General features: G+C 42.4%; 1 protein-coding gene across 1 annotated transcript; it reads right to left on the reverse strand.

Moving 5' to 3' along the window:
• Positions 1-22,269: 22,269 nt before the first annotated feature.
• LOC143857076 (uncharacterized) lies at positions 22,270-22,794 on the reverse strand. Its single transcript, XM_077367348.1, has one exon. It carries the CDS (start codon positions 22,792-22,794, stop codon positions 22,270-22,272), a length of 525 nt encoding a protein of 174 aa, XP_077223463.1.
• Between the last annotated feature and the right edge of the window lie 501 nt (positions 22,795-23,295).

Here is a 23,295-nt window from a genome sequence, read left to right on the forward strand (position 1 = left end):
TACGGTGTAGCCGGTTGTTGCGTACCTTTGGCATGGGCTGCATTTTTTGACGAATTCCTTGGCGTCCCTAAGGACCGTGGGCCAGAAGTAGCCATGCCTTACGATTTTCTGGGCTAGGGTCCTGCTGCCTCCATGGTCTCCGCAGATCCCTTCATGTACTTCTCGTAGCGCGTAGTCTGATTCGGAGGGTACCAGGCATCGGAGGTACGGCCATGTGTATGACCGTTTGTAGAGCCTGGGCCCATGGACCACGTAATGGGCGGCTCTTGCGGTTAGGCGCCGGGCTTCCAGCTTATCTGCGGGTAGTATACCGTCTTTCAGGTATCATATGATGGGGTCCATCCAGTTTGGCCCCGGTGGAATCTCCAGAACTTGTATCTCGTCGATGCTGGGGTGGGGCAGGATTTCTGTGAACACGGTGCCGAAGTCATGGGTCTCTTCGGCGGCCATTCTTGATAATGCATCCGCTCGGTTGTTCATGTCTCGCGGCACCTGGAGGATCTCTACCTCTCCCATCCCCTGCAGTTTCTCCTTTACCTTGTGGAGGTATTTTTTCATTCTGAAGCCCTTGGCTTCGTATATTCCGTTTACTTGGTTAACGACAAGCTGTGAGTCGCTATAGACTTTCAACTTGCCCGCGCCGAGCTCCGCGGCTAGACTTAGTCCTACTAGCAAGGCTTCGTATTCGGCCTCGTTATTGGAGGCTTTGAAATCCAACCTGAGGGCATATTCCAGTGTGAACTCTTCTGGGCCGTGGAGGACCACTCCCGCTCCGTGTCCTTTATTGCCGGCGGAGCCGTCAACGTGCAAGATCCAAGGGGTTTCGCTGTTCTGTTCCGAGGGGTCCTGCATCCCGTCGTCGCAAACCGTGTGCTCAGTGGGGCCCTCGCCGCTCCCCATTGTGGCTGGTTCTTCGGCCGGGGCCGTGAATTCCACTATAAAGTCAGCGAGGGCTTGAGATTTGATAGCCGGCCTTGGGCGGACTTGTATGTCGAACTCGCCCAGCTCGACGGCCCAACTTACCATCCTACCCGAGGTCTCTGGTTTTTGGAGAATCTTCCTGAGGGGCTGGTCGGTTAGCAGGACTATGGGGTGGGCCTGGAAGTAGGGGCGGAGCTTTCGAGCGGCACTGACGACTGCGAGGGCGAATTTCTCTATGTTCGAGTATCAGATTTCTGCACCGTGGAGAGTCTTGCTCACGTAGTACACAGGGTGTTCCTTTTTGTCGCTTTGTTTGGCCAACACCGCGCTTATTGCCGTGGGGCTGACGGCCAGATATAAAAATAGCTCTTCCCCCGGCTCGGGTTTGGCGAGTACGGGCGGTGCCTGGAGGTATTGCTTCAGAGAGTCGAAGGCCTCTTGGCAGGCCGGGGTCCATTCGAATTCCCGTATGTTTTTTAATTGTTTGAAAAAGGTTTGGCACTTCTCTGCTGATTTGGGCATGAATCGGCCGAGGGCCGTGATCCGTCCTGCGAGCCTCTGTACTTCTACTGCTGTCGTCGGGGGTTTCATGTCTAGGATGGCCTGGATTTTTTCTGGGTTGGCCTCAATCCCTCTTTGGCTGACCATGAACCCCAAGAACTTTCTGAAAGTTACCCCAAAGGCGCATTTCGCGGGGTTCAGCTTCGTTCGGGCTCGTCGTAAGGTGTCGAAAGTTTCCTGAAGGTCGGAGATGTGTTTGGCGGCTTCCAGGCTTTTTACCAGCATATCGTCGACATACACCTCTACGTTCCTTCCAATTTGCGTTTGGAATAGCTTATTCACGAGCCGCTGGTAGGTGGCGCCTGCGTTTTTTAACCCGAAGGGCATGACAGTGTAGCAGTAGACGCCCTGATCGGTGATAAACGTTGTTTTCGGGATGTCTGGCTCGTGCATTTTGATCTGGTTGTAGCCTGAGAACGCGTCTAAGAAGGTGAGAAGTTCATGTCCGGAGGTGGCGTTGATGAGTTGGTCTATGCGCGGGAGGGGATACGGGTCTTTTGGGCAGGCCCGGTTGAGGTCGGTGAAGTCTATACAGGCCCGCCATCCTCCGCTAGCTTTCTTGACCATCACGACGTTTGACAGCCACTCGGGATACCGGATTTCCCTGACGAATCCGGCTTGTAGCAGTTTTTCCACTTCGGCCTTTATGTGAGTTTGGCGCTCTACTGCGAAGTTCCTCTTTTTCTGCCGGACGGGTTTAAGGGCGGGGTTCACATTCAACTTGTGGACGGCCATTTCCTTGGGTATCCCGGGCATGTCCTTGGCGGACCATGCGAACATGTCTTTGTTTATTCTGAGGAAGTTGATCATCTGATCTCGCAGGGGGCCTATTAACATGGAACTTATCCGGACTTGTCTCTCCGGCTGATCTTGGGTCAGGGGGATGGAGTCTAGCTCCTCGGCGGGCTCTCCTCTGATTGCGCGAGCCCGCTGCCGAGGGTCTTCACTGCCGATTGTGAAGTTTTCGGCTGGGGCGTTGGTTCCTCTCAGGCTTGCCGCGTAGCACTGGCGTGCTATCATTTGCTATCCCCTGACCTCTCCTACTCCGTCCGGAGTGGGGAATTTCATCTTGAGATGGGGGGTGGAGACTACGGCTCCCAAGTCTCTCAGAGCAGGGCGCCCAATGATGGCGCTGTAGGTGAACGGTATGTCTACGACCAGGAAGGTGGTCAGGATGGTTTTCTGCAAGGGGTACGCCCCGAAAGTCACGGGCAAGTCGATCTTGCCGTCTACCTGTACGGATGCCCCGGAGAAACCGTATATGGAGTATTCCGCGGGTCCCAGCCTTTCCCTGCCCAGTTTCATTTCTTCGAAAGTTTCGAGGTGTAGCACATTGACGGAGCTTCCTGTGTCCACCAAGATTTTTCCTATATCGAAGTTGGCGACGACTAGCCTGATGACCAGTGCATCGTCATGCGGGACTTGCAGCCCGTCGAGGTCTTTGTTGGAGAAAGTGATGATCTGGTTTTCATGAAGTGGATCTGTTCGGGCCTTCTTGGAAGGCATATCCATGGAGAATACCCGTTCCGCGTATGCCCGCCGACCGGCTGTTGTCGGCCCTCCCGCCGCGGGCCCGCCTGCGATGATATTGATTTTTCCTATGATGGTAGGCGGTTGCTCGCGAGCCTGTGGCTGTTCGGGGGGCTCGCCTTTTCGGGGGCGCTGGTGGCGGCTCGTGTCGTGTCTGCTGCGGGATCGGCGTCGGCTTCGTGAGTGATGCCTACTGGGGGGTCGGTGTCGGCTTGTGGACGGGCGGCGGTTTGGTGACCGGTGCCTACCTCTGGGTTCGTCGAGCGGGCGCTGGGCCTCGCATGGGCGTTTGTCAGGACTCCTGAGGTACTGGTTTAGGTGTCCTTCTTCGGCCAGCCTTTCCAGCTGGAGGCGGAGGTGGAAGCAGTGGTCAGTTTCATGGCCGTGGTCCCCGTGGAATTCGCAGAATTTCCTGGCGGACCTCTTCTTTGGATCTGTGGCCATTTTCTTGGGGGGGGTCAGGAGACCCTGATCCCTAATAGCTGATAGAACGTGGGAGAGGGGGAACTTTAGCGGGGCGGTCCCCAGCCTTTCGAAGACGGGGATAGGGTTACGGCCCGTCTGTCTTTCATCGGTTCGTGGCCTTATGGCCCTTCGGCCGTCGCTTTTTTTCTCGTCGGGGCCGGGCCGAATCTGTTCTCGAGCGCAGGCTTCTTCTGCTCGGACGAACTTATCAGCCTTTGATTCAAGCTCCTGTAGGTCCCGCGGGGGCTTGAGGGTGAGGTGCAGTTTAAGATTCGGATCGGTGGTGGCATGCTTTAGTGTGGCGACCGCTATCTGGACGTCCATGTTGGAGAGTTGGGCCAATTCAGCGTTGAACTTCAACATGAAGTCTCTTAGGGTCTCGTTTCTGCCTTGGCGGAGGGTTAGGAGGGCGTCCGCAGGATCATGGCGGAGGCGGTTGTTGGCGAACCTTGTGCTGAACTTTCGCCCGAATTCGTGGAAGGATGCGATGGAGTCGGGCTCCAATCTCATGTACTAGTCGTTGGCGGTTTTTCTTAGTAGGGATGCAAAGGCTCTGCACATGAATCCATCCGACGCGCCTCGAAGCGTCATTACTCTCTTGAAAGTCTGGAGGAACTCGAGGGGGTCCGTGCTCCCGTCGTATAGACCGAAGCGGGAGAGGTCTATGCCTGCTTCTGCGGGGGTCTTTAAGACCTCTGAGGTGAACGGGGATGCCGTTTCCCTTTCCCACTCATCGAGGATGCCGTGGGCGTAGTGTTTTTTCATTTCTAGTTTTACCTCTCGGATTTGCCTTTGCAGGTCCGCTATTGGATCCAAGCTGGGCGGTTGTGCCGAGGTTGCAACTTCTTCTGCCCGAGCCAAGGGCGGTTCCCGGAGACGGGTATCTTGGACAGGGGGGCGCGGCTGTTAGTAACCTGTCTCCCACTGCCTCGCTGGTGTCCCCCGGCTGCGTGGGGCGAGGGGCTATTTGTTGATGGGGACGGCGTTCTGCGAGTCGGCGCTCGCTTTCTCCGGGGATGTCGTTCCCCTGACTGTTCCTCGTTGCCTTCGTCGTAGGCTTCTGTCCGGTCCTGTGTCGTCCGGGGCTTTTCCGAAGCCGGAGGAGGCAAACGCTGGAGTAGTTCGTTGCGAAGTTCGTTGAACATCTCCATGGTGGGGACCATCTGTGGCGTGCTAGAGGAGGGTCGGGGTCGGTCCGAAGGCGGTGAGTTTCGCTCTTGGGAGCTTGAGGAGCTGGCTTGTGCGCGCTGGGCCTGACTCCTGGTTATTACCCCTGTTTTTGGCTGTTGGGTGTGGTTTCTCATCGCCATAAGGCGTTCAGTTACTCTACGAGTCCCACGGATGGCGCCAATATGATGGCGTCTGGATCCGGGTCTGCGATCGCGCGATCGGTAGAGGGCCTCCGCGGGGTCTGCAATCACAAACAAAAGGGGGTCAGGGGGTCCGGGGTGGGTCCCGGACGACCACTTCGACATCCAAGTCAGATCCTTCGACCAGTCAATATAAAGAACAGCTAGAAAGGGAGAGGGTTTTGATCAGGGTTACCAGGGCAGGTGCGCGGGGACATTTCTGGGTGCATAAATGAGTGAGTAGGAGGGGACTAGCAGGGAGGGCAGGATGGGATTCCTGGCCTCCTCTGTTGTTGCCTCGCCTCTTTTTCCGGTATTGCGGGGTGGGGGATGGGTGAATTCCCTGCTTTCGGGGGCAAAAAAGGTCCCATTCTTCTTCCTTTCCCTCCCCTTTTAAAGGGAGGTGCGCGGCCCTTTTCATCATTATGGAGGGAAAAACTTCCTTTGCAGGATTGGGTCGTCCCTCTGCCTCGCCGGCGCGCGTGGCTTTGGCGGCCATTTCCTTCCCTAATTTGTGATGATGAGGCCTGGGTGGTGAGAGTGCCCTTTTCATCATTATGGAGGGAAAAACTTCCTTTGCAGGATTGGGCCGTCCCTCTACCTCGCCGGCGAGCGTGGCTTTGGCGGCCATTTCCTTCCCTAATTTTTTATGATGAGGCCTGGATGGTGAGAGGGCGACACGTGGCATGAATGTGTGGTCTTTGCCGTTTTCCAACACCCTTCTTCATGATGGTTGGGCTCTGCTCGTGCATGGATGACACGTGGCGATATCTGGGAGTGCAGCCGTATTTGTGCCCCATCACTCCATCTTTTCACAAAGGTTAGAAAAGATTCCTTCGAGTCTTGTTTGGTTCTCTCTAAATCCTTTCTAGTAATTTCTGTCCCATCATCATATTTGAATTGCTTGATGAATTGTTCGCCAATGTCCTTCCATGTCCTATAACGGGTTTTGTCTAGGACCATGAACCATCTCCTAGCAACTTTAGTGAGCGAAACAGGGAATAGTTGGGCAATTTGCTCAGGAGATAAGCCTTGTGGCTGACACATAATGGTAAACATCTGCAAGTGAGTGACGGGACAACCAACGCCGTCATATTTATCGAAATTCGGCATTTGAAAATTGGCAGGGAGACAGATTTCGGGAAACAATGTAAGATCACTTGGGTTGAAACCACCCTTGTCCTGAAGCTGGATGTCTTGAACTTTCCTGGTAAGACTTTCTAATTTTTCCATAACCGTCTTATCAACCGTTGACTGAGAAGGCTTACTGTGATCTTTGTTGTACTGCTCTTTTTCCAATTCTTCTTCGGTTTTATCCGGGATAGGGATGAACACCGCTGGGCAGGTGCTACCGAAGTAGCTGTATGGTGCATAGGTTCTTTACCTTTAGAAGACGATGGCCCCAAATTCTCAAAAAGCTAGGCCTTGATAACTCGGTTCTCCTCTTTGAGCTCTTGAAGTTGCTGGAGAATTAAAGCGAGAGTATCGGTAACAGCAACAGGTGGAGGATTATCTTGATTTTCTGCCATTGGCGAGGATGAGGATGAGAAAGGAGGGGATGCTGGGGTTTCTCAGAGAAGGTGGCGGAGAGACATATTTCCTCTCCAATCGTGAAGAAATCCGAACCCAAGGAGTAGTAGGCTTAGCTATGGTGTTACTTCCCTGAAATATTTGAAAGACGAATTTTAAAATCACAGAGAAAAATAGACGATGATACACACATAGACGAAGATAATGAAAGAGAAAGATGGACTTTATTGATCAATCATTAAAGCTTGAGTACATGGTTCACTCTTTCAAAGATAAACTAATAAGATTAAACGTGAAACTAAACATTCTTTCTAGACTTCTTCTTCGGACGATAATCTTCCTCAATTGACTCCTTTAAAGGTTTGATGATTTTGACATCCCAAGCAGATGAAACGGCTCTGACAATCTTGGGTTTGAGATCCTCAGGCGGATAAAAATGACGAAGGGGAGGCACAATAGATTGCCCCCTTCCATACTGACGCAGAATCCTGGCAGGATCATAAAAGGAAATCTTTTTTAAACCAAGAAAGCGAACGTAGTTAGCTTCTCCAGTGTCGAAGACAGCTTCTTGGATTTCAGGAATTTGCCAACGAATCTGATCTTGTTGGCGAGAACTTAACCAATCAGCCCAATCGCTTTTATGATCGAAGAAAACATCATGACGCCATTCGCTGAAGGTGTACAACGTATGATCGAAATGTACAGGAGCTGCGATTTTTAGCTTGTGGCATAACCACGCCTGGAGTAATGCAGGACATCCTGAGAAGGACCCAACGAAAGAGCGACTGTAAGAGTCTGGACCTGAGCTGGCACGAAGACGAGCCATATCATCCAATCCCTCAAAGGTTTCTGCAAGTATAGTAGGAATTGGATTGGCGCCACGATCCATTTGATCAACGAGATCCAAAAGAACAGCTGACGCAAAGCGAGAAGGCTGGACAGTGAGGAACTTAGCAAAGGAGCAGAATCTCAAAGCACGACATCGGGCCTTTTGAATATCAACAGCGCCAATACGTCCAATAGGAGGGTAAGTGTCGATCAGCTGTTGCATGGACACTTCTTGGCCTTTTATGAAAGACTCCATAGATTCATCTGGATTATTCATTAAGCAAAGGAACAAAAGACGATAATACGGCACAGAGGATGGCTTCACCAGAGGGCCATCCACAGGATATTCTAATAAGGCACACCATTCTTCAAAAGTGGGACACATTTCTTGGTTGCCAAAACAGAAGACATGATGATCGGGATCCCAACACTCTGATGCGGTATAGAGTAATCCCCAATCGAGCTTAATGGTTGCTATGTAGCCAAAGAGATTTTTCTCTTGCTCACTTATGGCATAGATGTGTGATTCCTTTAATGTACCACGGATCCAATCGAGAATTTTACGAGTAGACATGGTGCCTGTAAGCCAAGAGAAGGGATACAAGAAGGATCAAGATTACATGAACATGAGATTGGGACAAGTTCCTGCCAGTTTAAAGAAAGTATGAAGACATGATCGAATCACATGATAGAAGAATGAAAGGCATATGATCAAAAGATTAGATGAGATTGCATAGGATTGCTTTCAACAGATAGATTAAGAATAGATCAATCCTATGAGATCTTAGGAAATATGGGATTTATATCCTAATCCCAAAGGGAAAGTTTTTTAATTTTTTTACATTTTGACAAGGGTTACCTGAAGGCATCAATCATAATCCTAATCTAACGGATTGTAGAGAGGATCTTGACTCATGACTTTGTTTGTGTACCTAAGGACCGATCGTAGCCATTAGAAGATAGACTACGGCCTAATCTAGACACAAATGGGTAGGATATCCTAAGCTAGGTTCACACACGTGATGCACGTGTGTTCGTATACTACATGCATGTGTGGGTTAATCTAGGGGTAAGGATAAGAGTTTCCTTAGCGCGAATCCGTACTCAATATATTGTACCAGTGTCCGGCGTATTAGTACGCGAACAAGAGATCCGTTTACGCACCATAAAAGTACTAGGCTAAGAGTGGAAAGCTTCCCTAGCACAGAGGCACCAGGTGATAAAATTCCAGTCAACCATGCTAGATAACACTCCGGGTTCCTAAAATAGGATGTGTGTTCATGTGAGATGCAAGGGTTTAGATGCAAGTGATGTAAGTGTGTGCAATATGTTTGCGCAATCTATGATGCCTTCAGGTTTTGTTAGATTAAGTTTGAGTATTATGTGATGAGAAAGTAAAGCAAACAAACTAATCTACCAAGCATAAGAGATAGAGTTTTCATGAGCCAGTTAAATTAAACTCAAATGAGCTATCCTTTGAAGTTTTAATGAAGTTAGGTGGTCCCCAGTAGAGTCGCCAAACTGTGGAACCCGATCCCGCGAGAGGGGTGAGGCGCGAGCCGCCACGCTCTCTCTTGGTCTCTTGTACCCACGTGAATGGCGTGTGCTTTTTATTATTGATTTTAATTACCCAACCAAGCAGGCAGCAACCAAGCCATAGGGTACAAACAAACGTGCAACCCAGTACCCATAAGGGCAGGGGTAAGCCGCCGAGCCTAGCAAGGTGTGATTTAATTTATCTTTTTCGTGAACTTGGGATCACTAAGGCAATCCGAATTCCACGCAAAAGAGAGTGACAGAGTCGCGACCTAGATGAGGGATCTAGGACCCATAATTGACCAGAAATCTAGACTCGTTACCTGGTTACGAGAATGGAAGGTATGGGGAGTTACCACTGCATGCATCATTCCTGCCCGATAATCGGTCTTCAATTCCAAAAGTTAACTCTTTTGAATTTCTTTTAAATGGCTCATTTAACTCTATATTAATGTGCGAACTACATGACATGCATCCTAAGATCTAATTTCAGTGTAATTCCTAAATATGTATCTTGATTTTCTTAATTTGTTTGAATTCAATCTAAGTGAAAGTTATCATAAAATTCTAATTTCATGGAAAGTTCTAAGTGATTTAATTATTTTTAATTTAAGGATTAATGTACAAAACCCCACCACTTATGTGTGGAGCTGACTCGGGCTTGGTATGCCACTCAAGTATCCAAGTTGCCTACGTATCCCAGCCTCACTGAAATCAGAATCGATCGTAGTTCGGTGCGCCTAAACTAAGCTACTTATGCCTAATTCATCTAAGACACCGATCTAGATTGGATGGACTGTTTCAACAGTTTAAGAGAGATTATTTAGTTCAAGTTGGGTAGCTTTTATTATCCTAGGACTTCATCTAAGATGCTATATGGTCATATCTAAATGCAAGACATCCCTTAGACTAATGCAGGTGAACCTACATGCTAGGTAAGTAGGCTTGTCCTGTGGAAAAAAGGGGTAACTAGTGTAACTAGATATATGACTCAATTGCTAATAATAGCAATCGGTCATGATGAGGCTGGACTCCCCAACTCTAAGACACCCTAAAACCTAGAACATGACATGACACAAATGTTCCTAAAGGGGGCTCTAAAAGTTCTTACGATGGAGACCGTAATCCAACGGTTCTGAAAGACATGGGATAAATTGATTCAATTTACTGGAGTTAATGATTTTCAATTCCTAAAATCTAAGGAATACCAATGGCTCTAATATTGGGAAGTTTCAGCCTTGAGTTGCATCCATGGAAGGGAATCGTGCGCTCTTCCCTTGCGCAATTTAATACTTAAATTTTAGCACATTATTGCCTGGCATGTTTCTCAGGATTTTCGTAGACAGTGGACCTCGGAGCCAATAACATACTATAATTTAAATACTCAAATTGTCAAGGATCATTTGCAATTGGGATACGATTATGTATGCAGTCTCGGCATCTAAATTATCGTAGCATGTTATTTTACAAAGAAAATCTATTACTCCTAAGATTTCCGTTTCAGATGGGTTATCTATTGAATACATGATAAAAATTTAGAGTTCTCTAAAAAAATTCAAGGTGCTTTGAATTAATTTGGATTTTTAAATGAATTTATTACAATTGGATCAGATTAATGATTTTACAAGGAAGCCTATAGCTAATGAAGTTATCTGTTCCAGAAACTTTCGGATATGATGTGTTCTTTCAAAATATATTCTTCTTAAATTTTTCATGATTTTAGATATTGAAATTCAATTTTTAATTGATTTGCCACTTTCGGGTCAGATTGATGACATTACAGTAACAAATATGGAAAATTAATTCGAAATCCAACCAAAATTTTACTAGAATAGTCTTGAGAAAATAGTAAATTATCAGAAGAGTTTCAGACATTATTTCGGTAATTTGCTATTTTTAATAGATATATTTATGTTCTGGTCAGAGCAATTAAAAATCAATAAAAAATATTAAAATATGTCCAAAATTCTGAGAAATTCATAATATGATTTTGACTAGTCAGTTCATCTTGTTACCAAATTTCAGCTTTTGAGGAGTTTGGTTAATGATATGTCCTTCATATACGTGAAAATCAGTGATTTTACCAAAACAATTCCAGTAAAAATAATAAAGAAACTGTAAATCTTTTGAAAATTCTTGTATGATATTCAAACATTAAATATCTTCTGAAGACCAAATTTCAATCAGTTTTGAATTGTTTTGTTATATGAACGATTTTTAGAACCATCAAAATCTTATTAACTGGTATTTTTTGAACGAATCTTTGAACCATCAAAACAAATGAAATCTACCGGAATTTTTATATTTTTGGGGTTCTTTTACCCTCATTAAGACTCAGAAAACATAGCTTCACGAAAAACCCTTGCCTTAAAACCCTCACTTTGTAAAACGAATAAAAAGCCGTTAAATATCCCAATCGGTTAAACACCCAATTTTCTCATATAACGATTCATTTTTTTACCAAAATTGATAATTAAATAAATTGACCCACCAAAATCATATTAGATTATGCATGGTAGCTTTTACGAAAATCATGAAGAAGACGAAAAGGAAACGGCCCTCAGCATGCTTTTCTACCTTTGATATTATAAAAATGGAGGAACCTACCGTTGATCGCGCTCCTTGTCTTTGGGGCTGGTATCCTGAGATATACACATTGTCCGGCCCTTTCAATCGATAGAGAAACCCCAAAATCCGTCAAATATAAGCCGCTTCGAATAACAATTCAAAGAAGATGACTGAGATGTGCTTGCTAGAAGAAAGGCTCGGCCAAAGAACAACCAATCAAGGGAGAGAGATGAGAAACAAGTGATTTGAGAGAGCTTTTTCTGATATTTTTGAGAAATAAATCAGTGTACCGATGAGATGAAGATGATAAGAATTGGTGAAGATGAGGGAGGGGGTGGTTGTGAATGGTAATAAATCAAAGAGAGGGCTCTAATTGTGAGATTTAATAAATCAAACCCAATCGCACTCCAAACAGCAGATGAGAGAGAGAGAGAGAGTTCGGCCTAATTTCGATTCGTGGATCTTGAGTAGGAGGATGACCAAAAATATGAATTGTGGCAGCCAAAAAAAAAGTGAACGTCCCCCCCTTACAAGCCTTTTTAATAAAGGGAAAAGAGTTGCCAAAGGAAAAGGCCTTGATTGATTTTTTATTAGCAATTTTAAATGGCTTTCTATTTTTAATAATAAGAAAGAGTGTGAGGGTTGCCTTTTTTATGAAACTCCCAAGTAGTTGATTATAATATTCCTAGAATATAGAGGAGCGAAGGTAACCCCGAAAAATCCTCAACCGAGCATATTTCTTTGGACCCTTTTTTATAGATTTTTGTACATGTATCATCCTCATACACAAGCTCTATTTGAGATAAAAAAAGAAAGAGAATTTAATTGCCTTTGATCTTTTTATCTATGGTCATAAAGAGCCCTCTATTTATATAAGATAAGATTGAAAATTAAGTAGGCCCGGACAACACATGTACGAATCTTAGTTAAATTCTTATTTTTTAAAATCTCTTCAACTTCCTTCTTTCAGTGCAATTCAACTCAAGGCTTTCTAGTAGGTCCCACCTAATATAAAAGTAATTCGGTTTTCAAGCTGGGCGTAAATATGGCAATCTCCCATGCAGCAGTTTCTAGTTGATATATATATATATATATATATATATATATCTTCCTCTTTTATTCCCATGCATAATTATAAAAATATATATAGGTATCTCTTTCCAAAAAACACTCGTTCCACACTAAGCAACAAAGCAATAGACTTTTGCATGCACTAACAATGTTGGACGGTCATAGATGGGACCCACCCATGTTGAATGCATTATGATCCTCCCACACATAAACAACTCTCTATTGAATAGTCCGAACCATCTAAGTGATACCCCCCCCCCCCAACGTACATTGATTGTGATGACGCCATAGCAGGCCCCACTTCATTGGATGATCTAAACCGTCCATTTAGAGTGGGCCATTTTACAAGGGGATTGTGTCCCACGACCCATTTTTGTGGGCTGATCCAAGCCGCTCATTTGATGGGCCATTACATAAATGGGTTGCATCCGTAAATAATGTTCATAGGGGGATCTAACCATCTATTGGATGAGCTGCGACATAAATGGGTTGCGCCCACCTAAATCACTCCCTAGAACGATTCAAACCCTTCAATTAATGGGCTACACTATAAATTGGTCGCACCCCGCAACCCACCGCCATAAGATAATCCGTAATGTCTAATTAGTGGGCCTCGGTACGATTTGGTTGTGCTCCAAAATGACCTTCATGGGCTGATCCACATCATCCAATTGCCGGTCCACAATTTAAATTATTCGCGCCACGCAAATTATTTCTGTAGAATGATCCAAACTATTGATTTGGTGAGCTGAAATGTAACCCGATCATACCTATAAATCATCTTCATGGGATGATCCAAGCAGTTCATTTGTTAAGCTACTCTGCAATAAGTTGTGCCCCAAATCATTTTCGCCTTGGTCGATCCAAACCACCCAATTGATAGGCTACAACAGATATTGGCCAAAACATATATGGACCCCCAATGCAAAGCGTTTTTATTTGTCGGATCCAAATAAGTTCAAAAATCATGTTTCCCATTAAAAACAATGCGGAGAGCACTTGCTCGATCCAAATCAAATCAAAATGCTCAATGCGGGCCCACCAAATGGGTCCAAATCTCTCTTGTTTAAGTTCTTGTGAATAACCCTGCTCAACTCTTAGCGGAAAAATGCATATTAGGACGGAAACGACCGAAAAGATTGTAAGAGATGGACACGAAAATAAAAAACACTAGAAAACTGATAGAAAGACACTAACCACTTCATTGATTAAAGCGGAGCAAAATGGGGGTGTCTACACATACCGAGTTAGGAAGGCTGTCTTCCGAATAGCTTCTAATTTAATTCTAATTTGATGATAACCCGATCGAAGGTTGATTCTTGGAAAACATACATGCCCCTTGCAATTGATCGAACAAGTCATCTATTCGTGGTAGCGGATATTTATTCTTTATTGTAACTTTGTTCAATTTCCTGTAATCTATACATAATCTCGTACTTCCATCTTTCTTCTTGAAATACTCAAGAGGGGGGGTGAATTGAATTTAACTCAATATTAGGCCTTTTGAAAATTATCTATAAACCCTAATTGGAATTTTTCTTCACTTAAATAAATATTTGGTTAGTGCAAATATAATTGAAAGAACAAAGTGAAATGCCAAACCAAAATAATAATGGAAATGCAAGAGTGAGAAATTGACACACCGATATATAGTGGTTCGGCCAACGGCCTACTCCACTCTACTCAAGGTCGCACTTGAGGGATTCCACTATAGGAGACCTCCACGATGCCCGGCTCCGAGGCGGTTACAAATCCAAGGGATATTAAACAAGGATGCCCTTACACCTTTACAAAGACTCTCCTTCTCCGCCGAGTTCTAAGCGGTTGCTCTCTAGGGAATTAAAAAGGGAATGCCCTAGCCACCTACACTAGATTTGAAAGAGAATAGCTTGGCTTCTTCTTGAAAGCTTGATGCTCTTTGTAGACCCTTGATTGCTCTTCAAAGATGGTGATTTGCAAGTGAAAGCACTACTATATCCAAACTCAAAAGATTCACAAGTGAAAGGCAAGTTTGGGATGAAAAACAAAAACTCAAGCTAAAATGGATTGCAAATGTTTTTGATGCTTAAGGATGTTTTTCAAAGATCAAGAGAGAGTGAAAAACTTCTCTACATGTTGTATATATAACCACACCAAAGAATATGACCGTTTGGGGGTGGTAATATCAAAAACCAAAGATTAATTTGAATCCCAACGGCTATTTTTTAGTCTGTCGCGAGGTTCTCGGAGTTCCGAGAATTCTCGGAGTTCCGAGAAATATTCTCGGAGTTCCGAGACAACGGCCAGAAGAAATAAAATTTCTACTGGACCATTTCTCGGAGTTCCGAGAAATTGTCTCGGAGTTCCGAGAAAGTGTCCAGATGCTACTGGACCTTTTCTCGGAGTTCCGAGGGAACTCTCGGAGTTCCGAGGGAACTCTCGGAGTTCCGAGCTCGGAGCTCCGAGAAAAATTCTCGGAGTTCCGAGAAGCCTAAAAATCCGCACTTTTTGATTTTTATTGCAAATTTGATTTTTAGCTTTTGGAACTCAACTCCTATGGTTATTTTGGAATGTTTATGAGGGTCCCAACATGTTGGTCCACCACATAACCATTCACTAATCCATTTTAAGTTCTTAAGTGTTCTTTGAAAACCAAGTTGAAAGCACTTTGAAAACGTTTTGCCTTGACTTGAAAATCTAAAGAGAAAGGATGTACAATGATACCTATGCAATCTTCAACTTCTCTTTAGTCTTGGTCTTCAATTGATCTTCCATCTTGTGTATGCTTTGCTTGAGAGATGAGGTGAGCTTCACTTAGCTCCTTTGACTCTTGTATGGGATATCTCCAAGCATGACCATGTTGTGTGTTGGTTTCTTCAATGATCAATCCTATCTTAAACACAACACTTCAAAGCAAATTGATTAGTATTCAAAAACACAATCAATTATGTTTAGAATCATCAAAACAAGATAGGAGAGTAGACCCTTGGGCTTACAATCTCCCCCTTTTTGATGATGACAAACAAAATTGATTATGAGGTGTGTGTGGAGTGACATAGTAGGCAAGTGAATACTAGAACTCCCCCTCAATATATGCACACATATAAATGATACAAGTTATAAGCAAGTGGTGCATATAGTCAATTGAATAGATAATCAATTTCAAACTTCTCCCCCTTTTGTCATCGACAGAAAGGGTGTAAAAAAAAATAGGAGTGGATAACTCCCCCTGAATCAATGCTTATGGTATAAAATTATATAACCAAGTAATGCACATATACCTGTTCATGATCGAGATGTTGACATATGTCAAGATGTTAGGTATTTTAATTAAAGTGAAGATACCTCTCCAACTTAGAAAAACTAAGAAGGCTAAGAATATCAATTGAGTGATTTTTAAGATTAAAAATTTGACATCTCATTCATGCAGATACTACCAAACAAAGATTATATATATAAATACTATATAGATAAGCTGGTTAAAGGCACAAAGTATTTATTTGGCAATTTCTTTGATTTGATCCGCACTCCATATGTTTAAGGCACTTCGGATATAGCAAATTCTATCATCACTAAGGGGTTTTGTAAAGATATCCGCTAATTGTTCTTCAGTGTTGATATATTTTAAGCAAATATCCCCTTTTTGTGAGTGATCTCTGATGAAGTGGTGCCTAATCTCAATGTGTTTTGTTCTTGAGTGTTGTATGGGGTTCTTTGTTAAGCTTATAACACTAGTATTGTCACATTGGATGAGAATATTATCCATTTTGATTGCATAGTCCATCAATGTGCTTTTTCATCCATAGGACTTGAGCACAGCAAGCTCCAGCTGCCACATATTCTGCTTCTGTTGTGGACAGAGCTACTGAATTTTGCTTCTTGCTAAACCATGAAACAAGTGATTTACCCAAGAATTGGCAAGTCCCACTAGTGCTTTTCCTATCTACTCTACATCCAGCAAAGTCTGCATCTGAATATCCGATGAGAGTGAAGGAAGATGATCTTTCATACCACAGTCCTAGACTTTGGGTTCCTTTTAAGTACTTGAAGATCTTCTTAACTGCCGATAGGTGAGATTCTTTAGGATCCGATTGAAATCGAGCACAGAGACAGACAGTAAACATAATGTCTGGTCTGCTGGCTGTCAAATAGAGCAAACTACCTATCATACCTCTATACAATTTCTGATCCACAGATTTGCCAAATTCATCTTTTTCTAACTTAGCAGTAGTACTCATGGGAATTCTTGATGTCTTACTGCTATCCATGCCATACTTCTTTAATAACTCCTTTGTATATTTTTCTTGATTTAAAAATATTCCATTTTTGTATTGTTTAATTTGGAGTCCTAAGAAGTAGGTTAACTCTCCCATCATGCTCATTTCAAATTCATTTTTCATTAAGGTTGCAAATTCATCACACAATTTTTGATTAGTTGAGCCACAGATGGTATCATCCACATAGATTTGGACAAGGAGGATATCATGATTTTCTCTTTTGATAAATAAGGTTTTATCCACCTTTCCCATCTCGAATCCCTTTTCAACTAAGAAAGTGCAAAGCCTCTCATACCAAGCTCTAGGAGCTTGCTTTAATCCATATAAAGCTTTATCAAGCCTGAAGACATGATTTGGATGTTTGAAGTCTTCAAAACCTGGAGGTTGCTCAACATACACTTCCTCTTGGATATAGCCATTCAGGAAGGCACTTTTGACATCCATTTGATATAGTTTAAATCCTTTATGAGATGCATATGCCAAAAGTATCCTAATAGCCTCCATACGGGCAACAGGAGCAAATGTCTCATCATAATCTATCCCTTCCTCCTGATTGTACCCTTGGGCTACAAGCCTAGCTTTATTCCTAGTGATAATTCCATTTTCATCCAATTTATTTCTATACACCCATCTCGTGCCAATGACTGGATGATCACTAGGTCTAGGTACTAGCCTCCATACCTTGTTCCTTTCGAATTGACTCAACTCTTCTTGCATGGCCATCAACCAATATTCATCCTTTTCTGCTTCCTTGATGGATTTTGGTTCTAATTCGGATAGGAATGCCAAATTATTGCTCACACTACGATAGTATGATCTAGTTCTTACTGGCAATGTGGCATCACCTAAGATTTGGGATTCAGGATGATCAACCAATGTTCTCCTATCCCTAGGCAATGAGTCATCATTTTCATTTTCTACTTCCTCACTAGGTGGTGTATGACTAGTAGATGCATGAGGAGGAGCACTCAATTTTGGAAAAAGATGTTCAACGGGTTCATCCTCATCATGTGGCATTTCTTGAGGTGTTGGCTCTCTTTCATCAAATGTCACATGCATGGATTCTTCTACTACTAGGGTTCTCCTATTAAATACTCTATATGCTTTGCTATGAGAAGAATACCCTAAGAATATTCCATCATCCGACTTCTTATCAAATTTATGTAAATTATCTCTAATGTTTAAAATGAAGCATTTACATCCAAACACTCTAAAATAGCTTATATTTGGTTTCAAGTTTTTCCAAAGCTCATAAGGTGTTTTCTTAGAGATTGGCCTTAAGTATACCCTGTTTATGATATAGCAAGCGGTGCTAACCGCTTCCGCCCAAAAATATCTAGGGAGATCATTTTCATGCAACATTGTTCTAGCCATTTCTTGGAGAGTTCGATTCTTTCTTTCTACTACTCCATTTTGTTGAGGTGTTCTAGGTGCGGAAAAATTATGTTTAATGCCATGTTCATTACAGTAAGTGTCAAAGTGTACATTTTCAAATTCCGTTCCATGATCACTTCTAATGTGGGAGATGGCAACACCTTTTTCATTTTGAATTTGATTGCATAATGTTAGGAAGTTTTCATAAGTTTCATCTTTATGTCCTAGAAATATGACCCATGTGAATCGTGAGTAGTCATCAACAACTACAAACACGTACCTCTTTCCACCTAGGCTACTAGTCTTCATTGGTCCAAAAAGATCCATATGAAGTAGCTCCAAGGGGTAGGAAGTTGAAATCATATTTTTAGGTGCAAAAGAGCTTTTCAATTGTTTTCCTAATTGACAAGTTCTACAAATGTGATCCTTGATGAATTTGAACTTAGGCAATCCTCTAACACTTTCTTTTGAGGAGAGGGTCGAAATGAGATCCATTCCGGCATGACCCAACCTCCTATGCCATAGCCAAGAATCCTCACTAATGGCATTTAGACAAGTCACTTTTTGGAGTCTAAGATCATCTAGTCCAATTGTATAAATGTTATTGTCTCTAGACCCTATGAATTTTACTTCTCCATTTATCTTATTTTTAACAATGCATTTGTCGGGATTGAAGACAACTTCAAAACCATTATCACATAATTGACTAATGCTAATAAGATTATGGGACAAGCCATCAACAAAGAGTACATCATGTATGGGAGAGGTAGAGTTACCTATGGTGCCTTCACCTTTGACTTTTCCTTTCTTGTCATCTCCAAAGGTAACTTCTCCACCATCCTTGAGTGATAGGGATGCGAATTGAGTGAGATCTCCGGTCATGTGTCTAGAGCATCCACTATCAAGGTACCATGTGTTCCTCTTGTTGTGGCTTTTAAGGCATACCTACATAGGAATAGGCAAGTGAGATCCCTTAGGTACCCAAATCTTCCTAATCTTGCTATGTTTATTTGTTTTCACTTTAGAGTTCAATTTGATCTTATCTTGTTTAGCATGCAAGCAAGCAACTTTATAATGACCTAACAATCCACAATAAAAGCAAATTTTGGTACTACTAGAGGAGGTCTTTTCAAGTTTGTTTTTATAGTTAGATATTGTGGTATTCCATCTATGTCCAAGTCCACTTTTGTCACTTGACATTCTTTGAAGATTTACAAGTTTATCCAATTTTAATGAACTATTTTCAAATTTTTCAAAGAGTTTCTTGAGTTCATCATATTCAAAAGATAGTTTACCGTTTTCATGCTTTAGTTTGTTATTTTCAATAGAAAGATTTTGTCGATTTTCATTCAAAGTCTTAATGGTAGCATTTAGCTCATGAATCTCTACTTTGCATTGTTCATTTTCATTATCTAAGAATTCATGATCATTTTTTAACCAACCAAATTCTTTTGTCATGTTAGCAAGAGAATTTTCAAGTGATGCAATTTTATCAAATTGAATTTCAAGTTCATCATTTGCACTTTGTAAGGAATCTAAAACTTCTTGTAAGATAATGACATCATTTAAAGTGTTTACCTCATTGTTATCATTTGTTGAGGCCATGAAGCACACATTTCTTGCTAATAGGCAATCTTCCCCATCATTTTGTTCGCCTTCGCTTTCAATCTCCTCATCCCATGTGGCGGACATTCCTTTCTTGCCTTCTCTTCTCTTGAAGCGGTTGTTTGAAGTAGGTTCATTTTTGAGTGGACAATCCGGGCGAATGTGTCCAAGCTTCTTGCAACCGTAACATCGGGGTTGAGAAGATCCATCACCAACTTCTTCTTTCTTCTTGAATGGAGGATTGGTCCTTCTATTTCTCATGCCTCCCATGTTTCTTTGCAAGAACTTGATCCTTCTTGTTAGGAGAGCTACTTCATCCTCGATGTCTTCCTTTGCATCTTCACTTTCACCTACATTACAAGCAAAAGCAATTCCTTTTCCTTTTTCGATTTTAGTTTCGATTTCGGGTGCTTTTGTTTTGAAAATCATTTCATGTGTGATCAAGGACCCTATAAGTTCATCTAGGTTCAAAGTGTTCATGTCCTTGGCTTCGGTGATTGCGGAGGTTTTGGATTCCCAAGACAAAGGTAGGGACCTAAGAATTTTAGTTACTAAATCTCTATTGGAAAATTGTTTTCCAAGTCCCCTTAATCCATTTACAAGGTTGGTGAATCTAGTGTACATGTCGGCAATTGTTTCATCGGGTGTCATTTGAAAAAGTTCGTATTGCCGAAAAATATGGTTCATTTTAGATTCTTTAACTTGATTGGTTCCTTCATGGGTGACTTCTAGAGTGTCCCAAATTTCCTTAGCCGAATTCAAATTTGATACTCTATTGAATTCTCCGGGAGATAGAGCACAAATGAGAGAATTCATGGCTTTGGCATTGTAATTCGAAGCTTGTTGTTCGGCTTCGGTCCAATCATTTAAATTTCTTGTGGGTAGGATATATTCATTATTAATTGCTCTCCACATTTGATAGTCTTGAGTTAAAAAGATTTTCATTTTAGTTTTCCAAAAACCATAATTTGTACCATCAAAATAGGGTGGCCTAGTGTTTGAATAACCTTCATGATGTTGAGGGTAGTTTGTCATTTTTGAATCTTTACTCTAAACCGGTTAGGGTTTTTAAAAAAAATAGAGACGAGGCTCTGATACCAATTGAAATACTCAAGAGGGGGGGTGAATTGAATTTAACTCAATATTAGGCCTTTTGAAAATTATCTATAAACCCTAATTGGAATTTTTCTTCACTTAAATAAATATTTGGTTAGTGCAAATATAATTGAAAGAACAAAGTGAAATGCCAAACCAAAACAATAATGGAAATGCAAGAGTGAGAAATTGACACACCGATATATAGTGGTTCGGCCAACGGCCTACTCCACTCTACTCAAGGTCGCACTTGAGGGATTCCACTATAGGAGACCTCCACGATGCCCGGCTCCGAGGCGGTTACAAATCCAAGGGATATTAAACAAGGATGCCCTTACACCTTTCCAAAGACTCTCCTTCTCCGCCGAGTTCTAAGCGGTTGCTCTCTAGGGAATTAAAAAGGGAATGCCCTAGCCACCTACACTAGATTTGAAAGAGAATAGCTTGGCTTCTTCTTGAAAGCTTGATGCTCTTTGTAGACCCTTGATTGCTCTTCAAAGATGGTGATTTACAAGTGAAAGCACTACTATATCCAAACTCAAAAGATTCACAAGTGAAAGGCAAGTTTGGGATGAAAAACAAAAACTCAAGCTAAAATGGATTGCAAATGTTTTTGATGCTTAAGGATGTTTTTCAAAGATCAAGAGAGACTGAAAAACTTCTCTACATGTTGTATATATAACCACACCAAAGAATATGACCGTTTGGGGGTGGTAATATCAAAAACCAAAGATTAATTTGAATCCCAACGGCTATTTTTTAGTCTGTCGCGAGGTTCTCGGAGTTCCGAGAACCATTCTCGGAGTTCCGAGAACCATTCTCGGAGTTCCGAGAAATATTCTCGGAGTTCCGAGACAACGGCCAGAAGAAATAAAATTTCTACTGGACCATTTCTCGGAGTTCCGAGAAATTGTCTCGGAGTTCCGAGAAAGTGTCCAGATGCTACTGGACCTTTTCTCGGAGTTCCGAGGGAACTCTCGGAGTTCCGAGCTCGGAGCTCCGAGAAAAATTCTCGGAGTTCCGAGAAGCCTAAAAATCCGCACTTTTTGATTTTTATTGCAAATTTGATTTTTAGCTTTTGGAACTCAACTCCTATGGTTATTTTGGAATGTTTATGAGGGTCCCAACATGTTGGTCCACCACATAACCATTCACTAATCCATTTTAAGTTCTTAAGTGTTCTTTGAAAACCAAGTTGAAAGCACTTTGAAAACGTTTTGCCTTGACTTGAAAATCTAAAGAGAAAGGATGTACAATGATACCTATGCAATCTTCAACTTCTCTTTAGTCTTGGTCTTCAATTGATCTTCCATCTTGTGTATGCTTTGCTTGAGAGATGAGGTGAGCTTCACTTAGCTCCTTTGACTCTTGTATGGGATATCTCCAAGCATGACCATGTTGTGTGTTGGTTTCTTCAATGATCAATCCTATCTTAAACACAACACTTCAAAGCAAATTGATTAGTATTCAAAAACACAATCAATTATGTTTAGAATCATCAAAACAAGATAGGAGAGTAGACCCTTGGGCTTACACTTCTTAACGAACAACACTGGTGCTCCCCATGGTGAAATACTGGGTCACACAAAACCCTTCTCTAAGAGTTCTTTCAACTGATTTTTCAATTCTTTCATTTCTAAAGGTTCCATACGATACGGGGCCTTATAAATAGGCATCGTTCCAGGAGCTAGGTCAACAGTAAATTCAACTTCTCTATTCAGAGGTAGACCTGAAAGGTTTTCGGGAAACACATCTTCAAATTTCTTAACTATAGGGACGTTCTCAATTTTCATATCAGTATCATTGACCTCAACTACTGAGGCCAAGAAAGCTTCACAACCTTGTCTAAGAAGTCGACAAGCTTGCATAGCAGATAAAACTATAGGAATCGAGTGAGCTCCACTCCCTTCAAAACAAAACTTCTCTTCTCCCGGAATTTCAAAATTCACTACCTTCTTATTGCAATCTACTAAAGCACGATGGGTATACAACCAGTCCATACCCAAAATCACATCAAAATCAAACAACTCAAGCAAGATAAGATCTGCTAATAATTCTCTATTTCCAATTCTGACAGGACATATCTTACTAATTCTGTTAGCCATATTCCTAAATCTAATAAAACGCTTAATCAGAAAATTGTCTAAAGCAAAGTTACATACATATATTGTATTCATATAGTAATACAAAACATTCTCATTTGGAGCCAATATCTATTCATCACATATTCCACATGATTCTTACCCAATCACAAACTCGCATGCTTCCCAAGTGTCCCCAGGTGTATTTGAATTTATAATTATGACCTGATCGCGCGACTGATTTATGTGTTGTCAAGCGTCCTCGATATACACAAACCTATCAAGCGCTTCCTAATTGCTCCTTCTCTAAATCCCCAGTTCTCACAATCAAAGTCCTTTGTTCAAATGATTCTACCTAGGACCTAAAGCCTAAGCTTTGATACCACTTTTCTGTCACGCCCAAAACCCCACCCTGGCCGTAGGACGTGGCAGCGCCGTACAGCTGCAAGACAAGTCTCACAAATGCACAAGGCTACAAAGCAGATAACATAATTAATCGGGCATTCCATAACTAAATATCAAAGT

The sequence above is a fragment of the Tasmannia lanceolata genome, unplaced genomic scaffold, assembly GCF_043159265.1.
Source record: "Tasmannia lanceolata isolate RefF3 unplaced genomic scaffold, GAP_Taslan_0.1 ptg000024l, whole genome shotgun sequence".
Lineage (NCBI taxonomy): Eukaryota > Viridiplantae > Streptophyta > Magnoliopsida > Canellales > Winteraceae > Tasmannia > Tasmannia lanceolata.